Source organism: Patiria miniata, unplaced genomic scaffold, assembly GCF_015706575.1.
Source record: "Patiria miniata isolate m_02_andy unplaced genomic scaffold, ASM1570657v1 HiC_scaffold_5, whole genome shotgun sequence".
Taxonomy (NCBI): Eukaryota; Metazoa; Echinodermata; class Asteroidea; order Valvatida; family Asterinidae; genus Patiria; species Patiria miniata.
In genome coordinates this window covers 12,373,123-12,396,271 of record NW_024037072.1, presented here as the reverse complement: position 1 = coordinate 12,396,271, position 23,149 = coordinate 12,373,123, and the positions used below count along the sequence as shown (strand labels likewise).

At 37.6% G+C, this 23,149-nt stretch overlaps 1 protein-coding gene across 1 annotated transcript; it reads left to right on the top strand.

Moving 5' to 3' along the window:
- The first annotated feature begins 497 nt into the window (after positions 1 to 497).
- LOC119741152 (alpha-N-acetylgalactosaminide alpha-2,6-sialyltransferase 2-like) lies at positions 498 to 21,633 on the top strand. The gene is made up of 11 exons (XM_038216849.1): positions 498 to 1,538; positions 7,302 to 7,424; positions 8,084 to 8,345; positions 10,014 to 10,182; positions 11,053 to 11,236; positions 13,660 to 13,798; positions 14,503 to 14,606; positions 15,946 to 16,029; positions 17,215 to 17,305; positions 18,178 to 18,836; positions 19,352 to 21,633. Exons 1-10 carry the CDS (start codon positions 1,510 to 1,512, stop codon positions 18,343 to 18,345), a joined length of 1,353 nt encoding a protein of 450 aa, XP_038072777.1. The 5' UTR covers positions 498 to 1,509; the 3' UTR covers positions 18,346 to 18,836; positions 19,352 to 21,633.
- Positions 21,634 to 23,149: the final 1,516 nt, after the last annotated feature.

The following is a 23,149-nucleotide window of genomic DNA, read 5'->3' as shown; positions in this document are numbered from 1 at the left end:
GACTGCACTTAACTTACTGTACGGTAGTGGGGTGATTTTAATGAATAAAGAATCTGTTCTAAGCGTTTTGCTTTGAAGTTGGGTTAGAAAAGAATCATTTCAAATAAAATGATGGCCGTCGAACAGTTTTTTGGACACCGTTTTCACTGTCATAACTTGTACTTTGTAAATCGTAGCCCAAACGGAATCTAGCCATTTTAAAAGTCCACTGATAAGGCTTTATCTTAGTAAGTTTTGTTTAAAAAGTGCTATCGTTTTCAAAAGCTTATTAAAGGTTTTTTCATCAATTAGATTATCCTCTTGCTTTCCCCTGTTCTGCAAACATCTATACATATTGCTTTTTTTTTGCAATAATGCGCTGCACAGGCATGCATAATTCGACTTAGACTACCACCGTAGACAGACTATAAAGCCAGTCTAATAAGAGGGCAGTCTAGTATGGGTCCAAAGGTCCATTACGATCTTACGTGTATCTTTAGAATTGAGGGTCAAGGTTCCAGTCCGTATCTACGATGGTTGCTCATGCGTTACGCGTCGCACTTGCACACAAATAAATTGTGCATATATTTTACGGAAGCATCAGCAGCTAGCAAGAATCTGCACGGTCACAATGCTCCGGGAGCTAGATAGACAGGACTCGACAAAGACGAATTATTCACGGAACACACTCATGATGAGAGAAGTACAAGTGTGTGTGAGTACAGTAACACAAGGAGCCACACCATCATCAGGCCTGTATAGCTGAGTATGACAACTAGTATTGAATGTGTGCGCGCACCGGAGTGCCGAACCATTACACGATAACAATAATTTAACATCAGTTCCTACACCAGCGCTGGCACTGCCGTGTCCCCGGACGTAGATGTGTTGTGGTCATATGCTGTTACCGATCATGCAGAGATAAGATATTAAAGTAGGGTAGATGCTGAAGGTTAATTTTATCCGAGCAGTGTCGATGTAAATAAATATGAATGCTTTTAATTCTAATTATGTGGACCGTCATTGGACCGTGAGATCTTGGAACCACAATATCGATAATCGATATTTGACGTTGGTACTGATCTCATTCTCAGCACTAACAACAATGTCAACAGAATGGTAGCAAGAACAGGCCGATGCAGTACACTACAGATGTCGTCTTTATTGCCTCAATAATTGGCGATTGAAGCAAGCCGGTCTCGGAGGTAGAGAAAAGAATAAAAGCCGTTTTGCCAGTAGGCTAGGACGTATCATTAACAGCACGAATTATGCATTATTTCTGAGATTACTCTGTGACCAGACCATGTGTGCATGTCCGCGGAAAAGACCGAGTACCACATGCAGCTAGCCTACCGGGCAGCACCGTGTGCTAGACGGAAGGAAACGCAAGAGAGTCAGCAAGAATGGCTGGTCATGAATTGATCGCAAGCTAACAACGACAGCCGTCTACATTCATTTTTATACCTGTATGCTGTTTACAGACAGCTAGGAGTGGCTTTTATTGTGCTGTGATCGTCTGGAAAATAGCGAATGCACGCCATGGCGATCCCAACAACGCGGTAAGTGTTCAACAGTAATATAACTTGAACTTTATACGTTCTGTGGTTCATGATGGAGAAAAAAACACACATGGTTCATGATACGCTGTATTATGATGCACTGCGCATGGATTAAAGTTGGCAGGGCAATAATATAGGCCTAATTCAAGACGACTGTAACATATGTACGTAACATATGTATCCTGGAGAAAAAAAACCGATTTGGAAATCATGGGACTATTATGACAAACCATGCTTCATTGTTTCAATATTTGCCGTACGTATCTTAGTTGAAGATCATGGAAAAAATACGTACATAAATCGACTTGGTGGTAAATACTTGTTGTGTTTCTAGAAACCCATATTTCTAACTCGCGGTTTTGTTGATTGCTTTTATAGAATTATAATTGTCTGTAGTATTGAGCTATCTTGCCATATCGTTCATCATTTGTAAGTCTTAGCTCACATAATTGGATAGGTTATTAAAGCATTAATTTGGAAAAAAAGATGTTGCAAAATGACCCCACTTTTTCTTCAGATATCATCGCACTGAAGGTCACTCATTGCAGAAATGATGATAAGACATGAAACTGGGACTGAGAAATATTTCCAATTTTGTTAGGAAACACAAAATTTTCCTGACTCTCCATAGTCCATAGACTTTGTACAAATTTTCCCATTATTTTTCATTGAGAATTCGCCCGTGCATTTGGATTTGAAGGGGACATTATAAGAATATAATAATATGAATTGTGAAATGTAGACCTACATTTATAGGTCGAAAAATATAATTTGTTCGATTTGGCAATATGATATATAGGCCTACATACACTAGTTCCTCGGTAAATTTTCATGGTTGTTTGGCTGACATTGATTCCTGGATTCACAAATCTCTGAGTATTCCCCTACTACATGTATTGTGTTCGTGTAAGGTTGTATGACGGCACGAAGATTTCAATGAAACTGGCCGGTTTCAACATGTCCTCATGTTTCCTGTGTACCCGGAAGTAATCGGTTGTGTTTGGAGTTTAGCGTGTTACTGCATACAAGTTACAAGGAGGAAATGTGTGGATCTTTTTCACACAATTCGCAATTTCCATCGAGCCATCAATTGATTTAACAAATTAGAGACTTCCTTAATTGGAACCTTATCAGCATAACATGATTAACGTTGAAAATCGGTTAAAAAAAAAGGGGGGGGGGGATTCACAAAAACGCTATTTCTTTTCTGAAGTGGGACTTATTTTAGCGGAGGTATTGTAACGCACTTGTACGTTACACATGCCATTTGTACAAATAATAGAATTTGAGTTTCAAGTTAATCGTTTTGAGCCGTACGAGATTAAAGTGCTGCAACCGGACCCCACATTAAAGAAAACCACGCTTAACTGTAGCCCCTTTTTTCACATGTTTGAATCCCAGACATGTTTAGATTTATGGATGTCTGTGTTTAGGCCTAAGCATCGTACAAAAGCCCATTAGTACCATCCAGCATAAATCTTAAAAATACATAAAAATGGCTTTTCGGGTTCAATTCAGCGGGCTAAAACACACCTGTTCACTCTTTTTTAATCACCTCTCGCAGAACAACGATCTGCAAAATATAAAATTTACGTAACTGTAACAGGCTATCATGGTGTGCAAAAAAATCTAAACATATCTTAGACTAAAAGCATGAAAAAGTGGGTACCAAAAAGTATTTTAGAACTCTACGCATCATGTTTACAGTGTAGTAAACCTGAGCCAAATATTCGATTCAAGGTGAGACTTAAAGAGAGTCCGTTAGTCATTCAGTTAGACAGGTATATAAAGAGGACTCTGGGACCAGCAAACAAAATTGCCATTTTACATTACTTGATCAACAAGAAAAAATGGAGACCGACCAAAAATAAATATACGATGGTTTTATATAGCATGACACTATGAAGTTACAAGTCTTCCAGTTCAGAAAATTCACGGCTGTGTAAATATTTGTATAGCCATTGTTTACTTTGCAAATGGAAACTATTTGCGCAACAACGGTTTTGCGCTTGGGTCAACCAGTGTTGACCATTTGTATTATTGTATATCATATTGAGTTTGGACGATAGGACGCACACGCGTTTGCATCAGTTGCCCATGAAGTGTAGAAGAGATAATACAAATATTGCCGTAGTTTGAAGACATCCAAGATTGACTATTACGGGCCAACAGATATATCGTTTTGGAATTTTAGCTTGTATTAAACTATTTGTGAAGAATGTTTGTAAACCTTCTAATTTTGTTGAACATTCAAAAACTTGAATTACCACATTTCGAATTGGAATTTTCAAACTAAAACAGTGTGTTTTGTTGCTAATTTTTTGTGGTATTTTACACTACATTTCAAATGATCGTGTCACAGACTGAATGACAGTTTGCACCGTTCGCGTTCTAGTAAAAAAAAACAATAAAAAAAGTTAGATTAGTGTTATAATAGGAAGTTGCTCGTTGCTATTACATTTCCACCAACCCGACATCCATATAAAAATCGTATCGAATGAAGCTTATGAACACTGTGCATAGTGTATGCATGAAGCCTATACTAAACCATGTGCCGTTTTGCACACCGTTTTGCCGTTCACCCCCCCCCCCCCCCCACAGTATTCACACCTTATATTCAACCTGACCCATTTTCTAATTATAATGACAAACCGTGCATCATCCTGGAATGCCCATGTCTCATGAAAACTGTCTTCATAATATAATGGTGACATCTCAAATCGTAAGTATAGGTTACCCGAAAATAATACGTTTTCTCTATCTGCCTCGGGAACGAATCGCCCTGCTGTGGCATCGCCGTCAGAGATATTGTGACAGAGACCGCCGTGGAATTCTACACACATAGCGCGTGAATGCAATTTTACGAGACACGTTCTGTGAATTCCAAGCAGACGATAGGTGTAAAATGTGATATTTAAAAATGAGGCGACTGTCTAACGTTCCTTTAAACCCGGGTGTGGAATAAGTAGGTTGGGGTTTCTCCGCTGTGGCTCTGGGCTTGGTTTTTTTTTTCTATTTAAGTGCAAGCAACGTGTGAGTGCGTCTGTGCACTCGTGCATACGGTGGAACCATCTTGATGGCGATAGATTCCTGGCTCGGGATGGAGCTTCGCCTGCTGGCATATGGCGTGAGGTAGCTCACTAATAATTCATGCTTAACGGTACTATGAGCTGTCTCGTATGGTCTCTGTGGGCACGCCAACTGGATCAACCGTGCGTTAGTCTCTAGGTGCACTTGGCTTTCAATCATGTCTCGAGAGAATCCAGAGGATTTAGACTACCTGCGTCTCGGTCTGCTTGCTCAAAAATATTTGTTCTCCGGTTTTAAGTGAATGCACTACCGACAGCACCATCTGACATTTCAATTTCTCGCTATTTACTCGATACTGAAAATCAGTTCATCTTCAAACTCAGACTTTAAAAATGTGGCATCCATTTTGACTTGAAGTTATTTTCTCTGAATTGTGAGTTATCTTGTGAAAATTGTCTTCCGTCTCTGTTGAACCTATTGTTTTCCTGAGGGAGTATCCTCTCTATACCGATAACCTTTATGGACATGTTCCTCATTTTAATGTGCATGCCATCATTGATTAACTGCATTAATGGAAGAATATTTGCATGTAATACATTTTTCAACGACTGTTTCATATATCATATCACTCGATCACCATTTTTTTCCGCCGAAGGTCTGTTCCTTGCTCTGTGATCAGAAGTAACCATGAAGTGGCGTTAAGCGGTTGGCAATCTTTGGATGTTTCGTTTGACCTTGGCATTGACCTCGATTTTGCTATGAAGCTTTACCATTCTGATGTGGGATTCATGCATGATATCTGATACTAAGTCAGGCCCACGCCAACCTGCTGTTCCATCATATGAACTTCTGCCCATGCATTTTCAGAAGATACCACTGGGGCGTCATACGTTGAACCCAAATCCATTGTCAAACATTGGTGACAGGCTCACATGGATTCGTTTCCCTGCTCGAAACGGGCATTTAGGGACAAATATTTACCTAACCACCACGCCGACATGCTGATTCAATAGATTGCCTTCTTTCCATGCACATATTTGATTTAAGAGCATACCACTAGGCGCTTTATATGTTGCTACCAAATCATAGGCTGATATTTAATGATAGTTAATCCGTTGCTGTGTTCACAAGGGTCCGTTCCCCGCTTGATACGGGCAGAATGTCTAATATTTACTTTAAAGTCCACGCTATCATGCTGATTCAGTTGAAGATTTTCAGTCTTGGATTCGATAAGAGGTACCACACTGGGCGCTTCATGTCGTCTATTAACCAAGACCATGAACTAGACTCTCTTTGTCAATGTTTGCCCATTTGAATTGGTAAAATTGTTTATTATTTATTTTTGGGGAGAATATTTGGAGGAGTGTTGTCCCCATACTTACGGGAACCGGGTACCTTATTGAAGTAAAACACTGGTACCCGGGTAACCGTAAAAGAAACCCAACCCTAGAATTCAAATCCTGGGAGTTGCTGTTCAGATTATTCATAAAGGTGCACACGAAAGAACCATCACATCGGTGCATCAGTGCAGCAAGATGCATTTTAAGGCAGTCATTGGGGGTGGAAGGATTTGCAACTTTAAAATGCACATTTCCTTGTAGCCTGGTTTTCATTTTGAAAATTACTTAAAACTGGTGGGCATGCAAAACCTTTCCTTTTCATTGTTTGCGAAGTTACTAAGTAATTTGTAAAGTTTGTTACGGGTACCCATCCCATAATCTGGAATTGTTTTCTGAAATCAGCGGTCGGGTACTTGTCTACCCGGTTCCGACGCACAGCCCTATCTCTACTCTAAGTTTTTTTGCTAAGGTATTAAAAATGTTGGCATGTGGTTTTTATTTGTCTTTGTATTTGCAAGTGGAATCAAAGTTTACTTGATGGACTTTATACATGCATGTTTTCTTTTTCTCAAATGGTAGATTTTGTTTGGTAAAGCGAGTTTCGGTTTTTATTTGTACTATAGTAGCTTGAAGTTTAGGAAGTCATTACGATGTGTAACCTGACTGCCATTCCTAAAGCTTCACTAAATCAAAACTCGTGTAGTTTCACTTTAACTCTTGTATGCATACATTTTGTTCAAAATATATGATACATGAATATGAAATATATCACAAAATAAATGTCTTTTCCGAAAGTTTGTGATACTGCATTAAAGGGCCATTTGAATTTTTTTTTTAATACAATCCCTGGAAATGCACCTTTATGTCCTACTTGACATTATTTCAATTTTCGTTTTTCCATTTCAAGGATGTTTTGGTGCCTTTCCGGTATTTCTGCTAATGCGAATTTCCATATTCATGAGTTAAAGTCTGATGTCATTTCAGGCAGAAACCTCTATGTTCCAGCTATTTCAGCACAAAAAAAGAAAACCCCTAAACTGAACAGTGTCTTCCAGAAATGACATCACAGCAACAACGCCCTAAGTTGTCCGGAAAAGCATGGAACATTCTAAGTGCTTAAAGAAGTGCGCTTTTGAATATAATTAACCAAAAAGGGATGTCAAATAGATTTCATGCATTTAAGAGGACTAGAAAGTTGAACATAAATGTGTTCCTCAGAAAAAATCATTTCATCGACCCTTTCAGTTTCAGATATCTACCACCACTCGCTGCAACTATACCTTCAAAAATCTTTGCTGAATAAATTGTTTTATCTTGTCAATTTCAACACCATTGAGATGATGTACATACAGTTTTATTTGGTTCTAATACTGTTTTTTTCTCTTTTCTTTAGTGTTGGCAAAGGTCTCCTTACCCTGTTTTTGGTAACCATATGCTCTCTGGCTGTACGGTACTACGTGGCTCATTTGCCTTCGTTGACTGTACAAGCAATATATAACAATGGATCAGGCCAAAGGTAATTGGAAAACAGAAACTCAAAATGATTTTAATATATAACAAAATTGCAAAACATAACCGATCATAACTGATCAGAATTTACAGATCAGTATCACTGGTGTTTTGTTCATATATGCTGGAAAAACCAAGAAAAATATGTTCTTGAAGTCTGGTTCCCTAACCCTATACTTCGAACGAAAAAGAGCAGTTTATAGACGTCGGACAATGTCAGGTCAGGGAACCATACTAAGTAGCTTGCACCCGTTCATGGATGTGCAACCGATCGCCAAAAAAGTGGACCAACTTAATTTGGTAAATTGTGGGAAGTGTTCGAAAAAAGTCGGGTTTTTTTTCAACGATTGTCGGCCGACCATCGTTGGAAATTGATTCAAAAATGCACTTTTCTTGAAAATGACAGCACACCAGGTGCCATGATTTCACAGGATGGTTGAGACTATGATTCACTTAGAAGGGTATTACGCAAGTAATGTATTTCATAATAATCTGGTATAGTTTTTTGATGTTTGCAAATGTTGTGTATGTGACATTTTAAGAATTAGTTTCCAAGTTGATGATAAAATGAGGATACTGATTCTGTTATTTGTTGTTTCTATTGTTGTTGATATGTCAACAGATTTGAACAATTATTGCCAATTATTGGGTTTTTTTCTCTTTCAGTTCCAGTACCCAAAGAACCAACGTTTTACAAAGAATTCTTCACAAAGCCTTAGACTTTTCACCAAAGAGCAGTGAAGAATCTGCCCTGAATGAAAACAGAACTCTTTCACGCATTGAGAGGTTTTCACAAAGTCAACCGCCAAACAGCTCTTATGGAGAAACATTTTTAAATAGCATTCGGCAAAGGGCGAGACTAAAAGAGACGCATTGGTATTCAGACGAAAAGGAGTTTGTTCGCGATAGTCAATTTTTAAATTATTTGGTAAGTATACACTTTCACCTCAATTTCCTCCTAAAGTTCTTGGGGTGTATCGTATAATATTATTCCAATTCCGTACATATATTTGTCTATTCCTAATGATTTAAGCTTTACGGTAATTCCTATGGAATTACACAATACTGTAAGATATGCAGTTAAGGATATCACAAAAGTTTGATATCACTGTGGAAAATTTCCCACGGCCAGAGTAAGTAGACAAATGTTAAAATATTTCAATATACATGTATTTATGAGGAAATGCATTGAGATAACGATCATCGGAAGTGAAAGTATCACTGAATGTACATGTAGATACGTTTTTTTCCCGGCGCAGTGTGTGTCAGCTGAAGCGAAACTAATTATTGTGCGAGAGGTCATTAGCGAATACCGTATAATACGCACTTGTAGAAGCTTAAAGGGTCCATAAGATTAATTTTTCATGGGAACACATTTTGTGCAACTTATTACTCCTCTCAAATGTATGCAAACTATCCTTTTTTGGTTAATTGTATTAAAAAATGCACTTCTTTAAACATTTTTTTAAACAATTTCCTTGCGTTCTCGGACAACCGAGGGCGCTGTTGCTGTGATGTCACTTCAGGAAGACACTGTTTAGTTTAGGGGTTGTCTGTTCCAATGGTTTGTTTAAAGTTTGCTCACGTTTGCTCATAAATATGCAAAATTTGCATTAGCATAAAAACCCCAAAGGCACTAAAATGCCCTTAAAAATGGCAAAAGGAAAATTGAAAATGAGGTTAAATGGGACACAAAGGTACATTTTGAAGGATTGCATAAAAGATTACATTGCATGGGCCCTTTAATGCGTCAAGAAAATTCGGTATTCGAATGATATTCATAATATATTATTCGTAATAAACCGTACGATCAATAGCAAGCATGAACAAATAAGTGAAAACGATTATACTTCGTAGAAAATTGTGAAGTAGATAGTTACATACACTATTCTGGCTTTATGGATAGTAAGCGTCATTACATTTTGTTGTAATCAAGATTTGGTTTTAATTGGTAGTTGTTTTCTCCATACTGACAATAAATGTAACAGACATTAAATGTGATTGATCGTACAAGTCGTAAAAGAATATTAACCCGACGTGCGCATACATCTTTAATTAGATAAGATAATTTACTAGAAACAGGTCCATATGCATCATAAAATATTGAGTGAGATTGGAGTCTCTTGAAATAAACAAGAAAATAAATCCACTGGATATGTTCGATGGAGAATTTGTTTTATTGCCATTCATTAATTTGAAATTATGGCCTCTCTCGCGAGTGATTGGAATAATAATTTCAGAGCAAGCGAAGGGGAAGTTAACATGTCTACATACACGATTGAGCTTTCACTGAAGGAATATATTATTATTCGTGTCGAGCATGTTATTCGTATTTATGTATCATTCGTATTCGTAACGAGTATGTTATTTGAATTACATTATTATTCGTATTTGCGTAGAGCATGAAATGTCGTATTTGTGTCATTTTTGGTTATTTGTTTCCTTCGATGTCAACTAAAACAAGATAACATTATTATCCCACAAAAGTCACTTAAAGGGGAGTTTTCACGAGGAAAAGTTTACCAGAATAAATTAATTCACTCTACAGATACACACTCATGAATAATTGACGTTTGCTTTAACCTGTAACTTACAGAGATGTCCAACAACAGTACGAAAGAAAATGCTGCAAGAGCCGTTATCAAACCAAAAGTTTTTACCAGAAGTACCTATACTTATGTACGACGATCATTTCAGCCATAACGAGTACCAGCGGTTGTCGAAATTCAAAGGCATCTACGGCTGGGAAGACATGGACGAAAAAGGTGAGAAGTTATTACTTCGTGTATAGGTTAAGCTTTGTTTAAATGCATTACGATAGCAACACAAATATTTTTCAACACTCAACGAAGTCACGTTAATGAAGTATTAGTCGAAACTGTATAAATGTCTGGTGTTCTAGATCATGAGCTATGCTCATTCGAGGCTGACTGCAACTTTGATTGGAGATGCGACCCAGCCTACTGAATGCTTTGTCAGAAACCGTTTCACCACAAAATGTGTGCCAGACTCGCGAGGCATTTTTGGAATTTAAGAATATTTTTTTTTAATGCGGTTACTCATTGCATGCACAACCAATTAGGTGGGTTTTCTGAATTCGAACAAACAGCATATTCCTGTGAACAGTCAAGAGTTATGATAAACACAAAACAGTCCGTTGGTGTTCTCTGCGGAAACCCAATATAAAAGATCCGAGTAACGTTTTATTGAGATTGAAATAACTGTTGAACGGTATGAAGTGGAACAAGATAGTGTTTCAACGTTTCGACTTAAAGGTATGATGGACATCGTTTGCAAAAATAAAATGCATTGTTGCCGATTCAAGGAAAACAATACAATGATTCTAAAGCATGTTATTAACTAAAAACTAACCTGCCATAATTTCAGCTCATTAGATATTTTCCACATTTTTTTTCCTCGTGCAATGATTTCATAGGATGCTTCATCCTATTATCTACTTTCAATCCAGTAGGATATTTCATAATATTTTGACACTTTCATTTTTGAATGTTTGCAGTTAGTTTCCATTTCCTTCAAATATTGAAGCCTTCGTCAAGGCTTCTGGTCCGATCAAACGAGTTGCCATTTAAGTAGCTAAATACCAAAATATTTCTTCTGTTAAATCTATTGAACAGAACTCTCTGAAGCTTTAAAGTCTCTCCACACGCCCAACAACCGGTACATGTTTGACGATCGGTTTGTGGAGGGCTTTATACCTAAGGATGTAGGGTGTACACGATGTGCAGTCATCGGGAATGGTGGAATGATGAACGGATCCAAAAAGGGAAAAGAGATTGACGCACATGACTACGTCTTCAGGTATTTGCAGTAACTCCTTTTATAACGAGCGGTTTTGCTATTTATAACGAGTTGTTTTCATTTACATGTCGTAACAGCCCTTCTGTTTCGCTATTAAGGATGTCATAAGCAGGTATAAAAACAAATTGTAGTCGGGAATTGTTGAATGGTTTACACATTTTGGCAATAATGAATCAAGAATTCAGAATGCTTCCCATGACAGGTTTTGTGACATTTGTTTTGTTTCATAAAGTAATTTGGGGCGTCTGAATTTCTTCATTGTTTGGTGATTGAGTTCATGTATTCAGGAAAGAAGTCGGTGGCTCGGGGACATTTAAAAATAGAGATGAAGGACTTTAAACGGAAAATGCTGCTGCACTTAAACTTTAAAAAGCCCTTGCAATGTATTTTTTTTTAATGCAATCTTTGAAAATGCACATTTTGTATCCCGTTCAACGTTATTTTCAATTTTCGTTTTGACATTCTTCAAAGGTATTTTTGTGCCTTTTTTGCTTTTATGATAATGCAAATCTCCATATTCATGAGCAAAACTGTGATGTCATTTCAGGCAGAAACCTGCAATGTTACAGCTATTTCAACACCAAAACTTGCCAGAAATTTAGATATTTTGCTGTCATGAATTTTTCTTTTCTTTGGTGATTCGTTGTTGTGTCAGTACATGGCAGTAAGCCAACGAGCAAAATTTCTTACATTTTTATAAAAATATATTCAATGAGCAAATTTTAGAGTTCACAATTTGGACAGAAAAGTCCTAAAATGAACAGTGTCTTCCTAAAATTAAATCACAGCAACCGTCCCCTCAGTTGTCTAGAAAAAAAAAAGAAAATTTTAAATGTTTGAAGAAGTGCACTTTTCAATAAAATTAAGCTAAAAAGGGATGTCAAATAGTTTTCATACATTTAAGAGAAGTAGAAAGTTGCACAAAATGTGTTCCTAAGTAAAATTAATTTCATGGACCCTTTAATACCTACATGTACACCCTCTTCTCTTTTGACATCATTGGTCGAAACCAACGAGATATGGTAGACCCCATCACGGCTATACATCGCCTGCAGACCCTCTAACTATTAAATTATAACATATTGTTAAACTATCAATCCATATTTTTGTCTGGTATGTCGCTTAAAAGTGTCCCCATCATCCCCTTTCTATGAATACATGTACCATCAACCTTTGTGTGACCCACGCATACCCTGGGGGGTTCAGACGGGACAATCAATAGAACCAGCTTCCTCAGCTTATTTCTTGAAATTAAACTGCAAGTTATTACTACTTACATGTGTGGTATGCAATGCATACGTGGAACATTAATGAAATCTAAGCCCAGCTCATGCTAGTTATTATAGAATGCACTTATCGTCTCCCAGCATGAATGTTTTTTGAGAGTAAAGGTTCATTGGTTTTGTTGGAAAAGAACATGAAAAACAGAGGGGGAGGTGCATGTTTTCTGCAACAAAAATAATGCGGTATACCACCCGTTGTATGTTACGTTTATTTCACCGGAATTAATGTTGACGGAAGACCATGTATTATTATAAGAGGTCGAGTGCACGCGTAATACTAAGGGCAACGCACTTCCACGAACATGCTGTACAAATCATCTGAGATTTTGCAACCTTTTACTTGACCTCGGTTGACGTTGATTTAAGGATCTTAAAGAGATTAAGTGGTCAAATATGCAAAATGCCGGTTATGAACACATCTAAATGATTGATAGATTATTATTGAACCCAGTTACTGAACAGGGATTTAAATATGGAAACAAAAAGACAATATCAGTTTCTCGTATTTATTTATTAATAATGTATTTTGTATACCATAGACGTCATGCAGTTAAGCCTAATGCATTGTTTCAATATTTTTTACATTTACCGGATGCACTATTCCATTAATATTTCAAGGGGATTTTGTCGTTTTGTTGCTCGCCGCAGATTTGCGTTTGTAACCAGCGTTTCCTTGACAACTCCACCTCCACGTAGCTTAGGCTGATAGCTTTTTCCTTTTGATAAATCAATCTGATTGAAATTGGGCAAACACTGTGTCAGCTTCAGCACAGTTTATTTTTCTATTCATTATAATGACAAATGATACTGCATTACATGTACATGTACAAGCATTTGTGTGCGTATTATCAGCTGTCAAAATGATCGTATAATAGAATTGTACGATTTCACGTGATTATTTTGGGGTAAACAATGCTTTTTTTCAGCATACATTTACCAGAATCTCCAATGTTTATAATGTAACTTAACAACTCTTGGTCAACATATTAAAAATAATGCTTCATATTGTAATTCGATCACCTTATTTTGTAGATAGGGAAAAAGTGAAATGAAATGTGAATGAAAATATTGTTCTGGATTTTTAATGAAATGTGAATGAAAATATTGTTCTGGATTTTCCCCCCCTTTTTGTCCCTACAGGGTGAATGTCGCTCTAACTAAAGGCTACGAGGAAGACCTTGGTACTAAAACGTCATTTTATTGTTTTACCATGGTTACTCTCTCCAACTCTTTACGAGGGGGAGGGCGATTGGGTTTCAAAGAACCACCGTACGAAAAGGTAAAGCAATTCACTATTCATGTTCAATTATGAGTCATTCTAAAAAAATTGGGGTCCACCTTTTTTCCTGTTCCTTTTACATCTGACATCCGTGATTTGTATAACTCTGATGCGCTCCATATGCAGTCTTCTTCCAAGAGTAATTATGAATGGTAAATTACCTACCCAACAAATCAAATTTGGTTTATGGATTGCTCTTGGTAATCTTAAGAAGCCTATTGCATTTGCGGCCGAAAGGTCCAGGTCACAGTGTCTAAAACAATAGAAATATTGTATGTACAGGATCTATTCACATTCACTCATTCTTTTAAATCAAATGACTTCCCAACAGGAAAGCAAAAAAACAATAAAAAAATTCTGGGACCATTGGTATTGGATCAATACAGGACATAACCTAAAGAAAACAATAACTATATCAATGAACGTTCTATATGTTTGTAAGTTGATGTTAAAAGAGTGGTGTCATGTCATGGGAACAGTCACGGTTGACTTATTTACAGACTATTATTGATTGTATTTTTAGAAATGAAAGAAGGCAAAACACAGTAAAATATTTATTTACCATATTTATAATAAGCTGGATGCCAGGACAGCTGTTTTATCCCCATGATTGTCATGAACGTTTATCTAGTACGTTATTAATGTCTCCATAGCACACAACCCTTAATGGGAAACCTTTCTATTGTAATTCTATTGTTTCTCAGGGAATTCGCTACGTGTTTTTTGCCGACAATGACTGGACCTACAGTTACCTGAATGCTGTATTGAACAATAGGCCAGCTCCGCGCAGCGCTGACAAGTACAGAAGGTAATAACTCAATCATCAGATTCTTTTCGTATCAATCAAGTTTCAACCATTTTAGTATCTCCCACTTGTAAAGTGCAAAGTACAATGAACTTTTCGGTGGATTAGTATTTAAAAGCGCTTTTGACAAGGTGAAGTACATGTATAAGAATGTACTGCAGAAATAACAGAGATGTAAGCCTTAATTAATAAGGGAATAAATGTGTGCTTGGCCGGTTTTAAACACTCTGTTTAAGACCGGTTGGAGTCTGGATGTTGATAAGTACCCGAGCCGAACCTTTTCAGGTCCATAAATCAAAACTGTTCGGTCCAAATGTCAAAACAAGTCAAAAGTACAAATGTCCAACGATTTTGTTCAACAATTATTTTTACTTCATGTTTTTCGAAACATCCCTCTTTCTATATTAGGCTATGGTATGTCCCCCTCGTAAACAAAGCCTTATATGGAGATTGGTACTCGCGTACTGCGCGACGTAGCGCAGAACGCAGCTGTGCCGGTGTATTGTGCATATAGGACTATGAAATACTGAATCACTGGTAGTATTGCGCATGTCTGCGTGAGGATTGTGAACGTTCAACCAATAAAACGGAAAAAGGCACAGGATTTCATAGGAGTCAATTTCATGTGACACCGGAAAAAAGCGTTATCAACCGTTTAAAACCGGCCACGTGACGGGCTCTCGACCAGTAGGAATGGGTAAACTGTCTTAGGTATTTATGAATGTAGTTTTTACCTTTGTTAAAGGATACGGCACGTAAGTATTAACGCCCTTGGGGCGGAATCCGCCCCCCCCCCTCAACTTTTTCCGCGAAAACCTTGAAAATTTTTTTTTCGCGACCCGAGCTGTTATGACTTTTTAGCCTCGAGCCTTGTGCATCTTTTGATACCAAAAACATAAAAATCGGACCACAAAACATAAAAATTTTCCGGCACTACGCGCCGTAAAAACAGAATTTTCCCGTATACGTCGTGTACACAGAGCAGAATTGCCATTCGTACATATGAATAATTAATTTGCCATAATTCCAAAACCCTTTAACTTATAGTCATGAAATTTCTTGGGTATGTTTATGAAGAGTTGCTCTATGCATGTACCGAGTTTCAAAATTTGTCGTCACTCGATGGCTGAGATCTTGGGGGGGGGGGGGGGGCGGAATCCCATCCCCCCCGAGAGATGGTCAAAATAACCTGGCCCTTTTAGGGTTAACAGAAACGTACTTGATGAGAGGAATTTGTATAAGCTGCTTTTATCAGGGTATTCTTCAGATGTCCACTTGAGGTCAAGGATAAGGTTCATACCTCAATTCACGCTTGGTCTCTGACTCACAATCTATGTTCCAGGACACCACCGAATTTCGTGAAGAACCTACAAGCAGAAGACGTCAAACTTGTTCATCCGGACTTCCAGAGATATCTCAAATGGAGGTGGGTCGCTGTATTTGTTGATCTTATTCAGATGAAATTTAAGTTCGTGATGTAGTACATTACGAACAATTTCTGTGGATTCTGCGATGTTTGTGATAGCGGCATTCCACTGTATCTAAACTGGCATATGGAGAGTCTTTTAATACCAGGAAGCTTTCCCATACCTTTAATAATGCATTTCAGGAAATGTTAATCAATTTCCAGTATGACTTAATTTTCCAACTAAATTGGTTTATCGGCTGATAGGCTTATTTGCAGTTCAGGAATGTATTAAGCGATCTCTCGTATGCACTTGGATATTAGGAACATGCCCCATGCATGGTTCATATATTTAATTCCCAATCCATTTATATCAATGGGTTCAAAAGGGACTGGCCGTCAGTAGGAAAACACCTTGACATTTATGAAGTACAGAGCTGCATACATTGTGCCGTGACATTGTTATCTATGTGAGTCATACCTACATTGCAATTTTAGGATTGGTAAGCATGTTTCATAACCTGGCTATAAATATGCACAGATCTTGATGGCATATACAAAGTCATGTAGGATCATTTGCTTTTCAAATACTTTTTGTTCGTTTCTAATAATAACACCACTCAAAATCCAAAGAAGAATGTTCAGAACACGACCTGCTGAAGATTCAGCTTTGTGGATATTACACTTTTCAAGAAATCTGTGAAAAAAACATGCACAACCTTTTGACCATGAAAAACGATTTCGTCCATGCAAAGCGCTCTTTATTTCCAAAAATCAGTCACTTGACTGACCGTTAGAAATCACCTTCATTTCTTGATTTCTTCGGAATGACAGCAAGCCAGACTGAACTTAACTTCACATGGTGTTTCGTAACTGTATGATCTTCAAACCAAGTAGGGTTTTTGGTAATAATTCGGTCGGTTATTTTGGGGATGATTGCAAATGATCCAATATGCCGTTAATGGTTTTAGTGATCAAGAATTGAAAATAAACTTCCACGAATGTCGGTGTCATGTCACGTTAATGTTTGACTCATGGGTGTCGGTGCCATGTTGCACATAACTTTTGAATGTTTTATAATGGCCATCAGCCATTAGAAAATAAATAAATAAATATCAGGTCTTATTTTAAAACGAAACAAACGTGTCTTGACTATTAGGCATGATGATAATTGAAGTGAAAGTGTTTCACGTTTCTATTTTTCAGTTGGGTAAATTCTACGGCGCAGCACAAAACAGTCCACAGACCAACCACTGGGGCTATCATGTTGCTGTTGGCTCTGCACACGTGTGACGAGGTAGGATTAGCTTACTATCAATTACAACTGTGTCTTGCCACATTTTAGCGGTATGCACACTGGTGTCTCTTGTGAAAACGGTATACACTTCCTGTGCATATATTATAAAGTGCCTGACCAAAACGTTGCATATCCAGGATGTCAGTCCCTTCCTGAGTCCCTTAATCTATGTCATGCACACCAACTTCATGCAGTGCGAAGTTCGAATTTAAAAAAGGGAATGGCCTGATCAGCATTGGGAAGCGATGTTTGTTATTGACCTCAAAAAGGGTTGATGAATTGCGAACAGTTCTTGGAAAGGTGCACGACAAGGTTTGCCTGTTTACAGAGTGTTTTGCAGATTGTCTGTGGACATGTTCTGTTCCACACCTGACAAATAATGGCCATGTATATAACGCCATCAACTGTATAAAAGAAAAATGCCAAAACGTTACACATGAGCGCCATTGTCTATAGGTAAACGATCATCACAGATGTAAACCCGGCATGCACGCCATATGTCTGTAATTGGCTCTATAGCGCCCTCTACAGGATTAGTGGAGCAGAGCCTTATGCAGATCTAATTACTGCTATTTATCATTTTATGCTGGCGCCTTGATCGGTTTCCCAGATAAGCGTGCTATACATGTCCATAGATATATGATCACGGTTGAGAGCACACACGAATTTACTCGTTGCATTACTCGTTGCTGTATATGCCACGCAGGGAGTTGAGATTAATACAGGAATAGGATGCACTGAGTTGTAAGAGCCATACTTGAAACAAGATACATGTACACATCGCAATCAAAAGATTTATTAATACCAACCAACAAGGCTAAACGGTGATTTCATTGACCTAATAAAGTGTTTGTGTTGTTTCACATTTGAAGGTCAACGTGTACGGATTTGGGGGGAGTTACTCCAAGTTTTCCGAGCACTACTACGACAAGAAATTCACCAAGCATATATTCTTCGCCAACCACGACAACAATGCGGAGAACGCCCTCTGGAAACGTCTACACGACCTGGGCATTATCAATCTGTACACGAGGGATTGAAAGTGACCCATGACGTCATCTACACGTAGAAGAGGTTGGTGAGAAGTCCTAAAACGTCGGGATATAATAAAGGTCGGTGGTAAACCGACTTTAATATCTATTGAAAGAATCGAGATGGAATATATATATTTTTTCACCAGAATGGTGAGCTAGGCCTATATGTTTTATATCTACACAAAAAATGTCTCGATCGTAAGTTATAGAAGTTCAACGTAGCATGCTGTCCCTTACCGGTATTTCAACTTTTCTGATTGAAAACAAAAATCACAAACTATCGCAGCGCAAAACGTAACGCATATTCTCTCCTTCCCGATTTGGATCATACTGGAATGTTATAGCGCCCTCTATTCCAATTTTTTTTCAGCAGTACTAAAGATGTACGTGACATTTCAGATCGAAGCCTGCAGCCAGGACTAACACTGAATAGTGTCACCAACCAATTACACAAGTTGAATATCAACTTGTTTCATTTGTCTGAATTGTTTTTAAAGGTAGAGTCCATCATTTGCAGCCATCCGAAAAGTAACTGGCGTAATTATTGTTGAAAAACTAACTTGGTTGAAAGATAGTAAGGAGACTAAACGTCCTGTGAAATTATTCTTTCTGGGAAGCTGTCATTTTGAAGTAATCAACGAAAGAAGGCATTTCCAACGGTGATTCTTAAGAAGCACCGTAGGAAAATTTAAATTAGTAGTTCGTTTTGTTATTCAGCGCAGCGCGCACAAGTATTCGAACGACGCACATGCGCGCGCGGTTGTTATAATTCGTCGGATCAGTGCGCGACGTCGCGTATAGTTGCAATTCAAAACAATTCAAAACATGATTCAGCAACTTTTGATTTGAAATTGAGATCTTAGAATGCTGTTTTTCTCGGAATGTACAGCTGAAGCTTAGCTGAAACTTCATCAGGTTAGTTGCTCAGTATCCTTCATTAGATTTTGAACTCTTTTGTTGCTTCAAACGAACAAAATGCACAAATTACAAATGATGGACTCTACCTTTAAAGCACGTGGTGACAATAAGCCATTTGCGAGTTAAATTTGAATAAAATCTGGAATGCTGACTTAATCCAATGCTTTGCAAGTTCAAGGCTTTGCATTCTCCCGACCAAAGAGACTTTTACTATATCATGTGACTGGGGGCAATCTTTATGTTAGCAAGCTCCAGCATGGTATGGTGTCTTTGTGCCATTCTCACCCATTGTGAACAATTTATTGGTGCTGAGCGTCTCTTACGTAACTATGCAAGAGCTTGCCCTGAATCATGTGATTAGCAACAGTGTCTTTGGTCTGGAGAATTCAAAGTTAAAATGTGCCAAGCATTCTGCTTCTTCTCAATTGTGCAACCACCTCCATATTGCGGTTATCACTCTGAGCAAGTCAGTGTACCAGACTTTTTTCAAATTTAAATTCATAAGGGCATAGGTCACTCGCAAATGGCTTATTAAAATCACATACCTCTAAACCAAAGCCCAGTGGGTGAAGTTACGTTTCTGATCACCTCATACCAAAGTCATCGTAGTCACGTATGTTTTGTATTTGTTTGGTTGTTTGTGGGTTAGTTTCGATGTTATCGCGTAACGCAGTGCCTTTTTCTTCAGATTGCCAAATAATTTCAAGAATCACATGTACATAGAACTATTGTTTTGGAATACACCGGCTTTTAATCATGTACTAAGCGACTTCCAAAGCATAGAGTTGACATTGTTGATGGAATACATTATAGTTAGCTGCATTTGGTATGTTAATGGTCCTTCATCGCTCGAGACATCAGTAGTAGTAGTTCTTCTACTTAAAAGGCATATGGTCATTTGCATTCATCCCGAAAGTAACTTAGCAAATTATTATTAAAACAAAATTAGTTGGATTAAACCGTACTGGTTCTAAAGATCCCGTGAAATAATTCCAACTGGTTTGCTGTCATTTGGAAGAAATCAAGAAACGGAAGAGTTGTGTGTTTCGTGACGACAAAGTTGTGTATGATTTTACAGTTTTTATAACACTGTTAATACAAATCTTTAAACAAGTTCATCTGGATTGTTGGTATAACATGAGTTAGGAGATTTGTTTTTTCCATTTTGTTTTCATCTTCACGTTTTATGATTGGAAAAAACGAATCTCCTAACTCACTATTAATACAAATTCTGGTTACACAAACGTAAAACCTTGGTCCTGACTGTGCATTTATGTACACAATGAATTGGACCAGCACTCCACTTAGTACACAATTCTGTAACATCACAAACATTTTGGCTAAGTCTAGCTGAGTTCGTATAAACGAGAGTCGACTGTACACTGTTGGCGAAAAGTGTAATTTCCACTGAGCCGAAACTTCTACAGGTTAGGTTTTGAACAGCCTTCTTTGGATTTTGAGTGGTGTTATTATTTGAAACGACCACAAGGCATAACAATTAAATGATCCTATGCCTTTAATTGTGCGAATTTCATGAAAGTCTACACAGCTGATTCCTCGAATATTCGCGAGCTGATAGGACTGCATACTCGAATATTCGCGAGCAGATAGAACTTGATATGTTGAGTGTAGCACGACCCTTGGAGCGTTACGTCCTCGGATATAGTCTGGTGACCTCATAAACTATGTATCATGACATCGGTGTTCCTGATATATCCCACGTGGTACAAGACATTAATTCTGGATTTCTGTTGAATTGTTGACCACCATTAAACCATGCCTTGGACTGTTGCTTTATATTATGGACAACGGTATTGAGCCTGTAAAGGTCATTCTATAAATCTTTGTTCCAAAGTGTGACATTTTTCCTGTCCCTGTTTCCTTGGTTCTCCGTCATTTGTCGTTCAAGTTTCATTAATAATGACTTCAAACATTTTGTTTATTTCTTGGGTAGGTGGTTTGCTATTCATAATCACTCTTGGAGGATGACTGCATTAAGGAATGCATCCAGAATCATTAATTCAAAGATGTCAGATGTAACAGGGATGGGAAAAAAAGTGGACACCAAGTGTATAGAATCACTCATATGCAATTTTTTTTAAAGAAGATATTAAAATAAATCGTTGAAGTTTGAGAGCTTAGCGTTTTGATGGTTGCCGAATCGTTCTCAAAGGCAAGATTTATTTGGCCTCTTTAAAAGATTCTGCGAAGGATTAAAATGTTACGCTCTCTTACTTCAACGATTTTTATATTTAGTGTCACTCCAGTCATAACGCAGTCTGTAGGTCTTTTTTTTCTTACGACATGGAAATAGTAAAAGAAAACTGCACTTCAATTTTTCATTAAAGGGAAAATACAACATTTGCAAACATCAAAAAATAAAACTACCAAATCATTTTGAAATACCTTGCTGGACTGTTAGTGAATGACAGTGTAAAGCATCCTGTAAAATCATGGCACCTGGTATACTGTCATTTTCAAGAAAAGTGGTATTTTTGTATCAATTTCCAACGCTGGTCGGCCGACCAGCGTTGAAAAAAACTGGTTTTTTTTCTTCAAATACTGGCCCCAATTGACCATCGCACTTGTTTGCAATCGATTACACACCTATGAACGGGTACAAGCCAGCTAGACTGGTTCCCTGACCTTACAATTCCCCAATGTATGTAAACTGCTCTGTTTCTTCTTATATGGAGTCTGGGAACCAGACTACGGGAAAATGATTGTTTTTCTTGGTTTTTATAGCATTTTCGAACCCAAAACCTCAAAAAAGTCAGTGTAACTATATTTGCTATATATTTCCAACCCCCCTACTCCATCCATTTCTGAAAATTACAGCAAAAGCAAATGATGTATATTCCCTTTAATGTGATGTTTGTTGATTGTTGAAATAACAGTTACTGAAATCTACCATCGGATATTTAACACGCATTGCACGTTGATGAAAAAAATGTGTTAAAAAAAAGAAACGTTGTATATCGTATTGGTGAGACGCTCCAGGAAAATAAGCTTTGCATACGTTGAAGTACCGATTGTTTAAAGTACTACATGTTAATTGAATTCATTTGTCTTTTTGTTAATTTTGTTCATTAGATTCGCTTAAAAATATTTTAGTGCACTTTTTGTACTTTGTTTTCCCTGGAAAATTGCAATCTTTGGTTGAATTCCGCAAAATAAGCAATTTCAAGAAATCGTTCGTGTTGTTGAATTTAAATCTGCCATGAAATTGAGCTGTGGAGTGTTGATAAATCGTTATTTACAAGATGTATATGCACACTCTAAATCTCCATATAATGAGACAGAGGACCGGACGATTTAGGCTGAAAATCGCTGAAGTTTTATATCGAAATTTGACACAAAAATCTCAGCGAAAGGTCGATCTATTGGATCGAGAAAACAAAATCTAATATTAATTGTCCTTTTCAGTGGGACGGAGCTGATTTTTTCTTGCACAGGAATGGAGTGAACTCCACTCGCTAGAAATAAGTAATTTTAATGTCTTATTTCAGTTTATCTCAATGTTTAGATCATTGTGACATTTTGATTATAACTTCTAAGTATGCCCCACTTTTACAACTTAGGTGTATAAAAAATGACGTCATCACGATAATATCGGATGTCGCGATATATTTCCCCCGATATTTCGGTTTGGAAAGAAATGGATATCGAACAAGCTTAAATTCTAATTTTGATTATTACTTTTAAGTATGCTCAGCCTTTACAACGTCAATGTACGGAGTTTGCTGTGGACTGACATAAAATAGTTGTGGAATCGGGAAAGGACGGAGCAGGAATCAGTCGTGGGGTCCAAATTGTGGCAATAGAAGACATTTCGAAAAACATTAATGTGCAAGACGAAATTTATAAGGAGACACCATACGTTTCCCTCTCC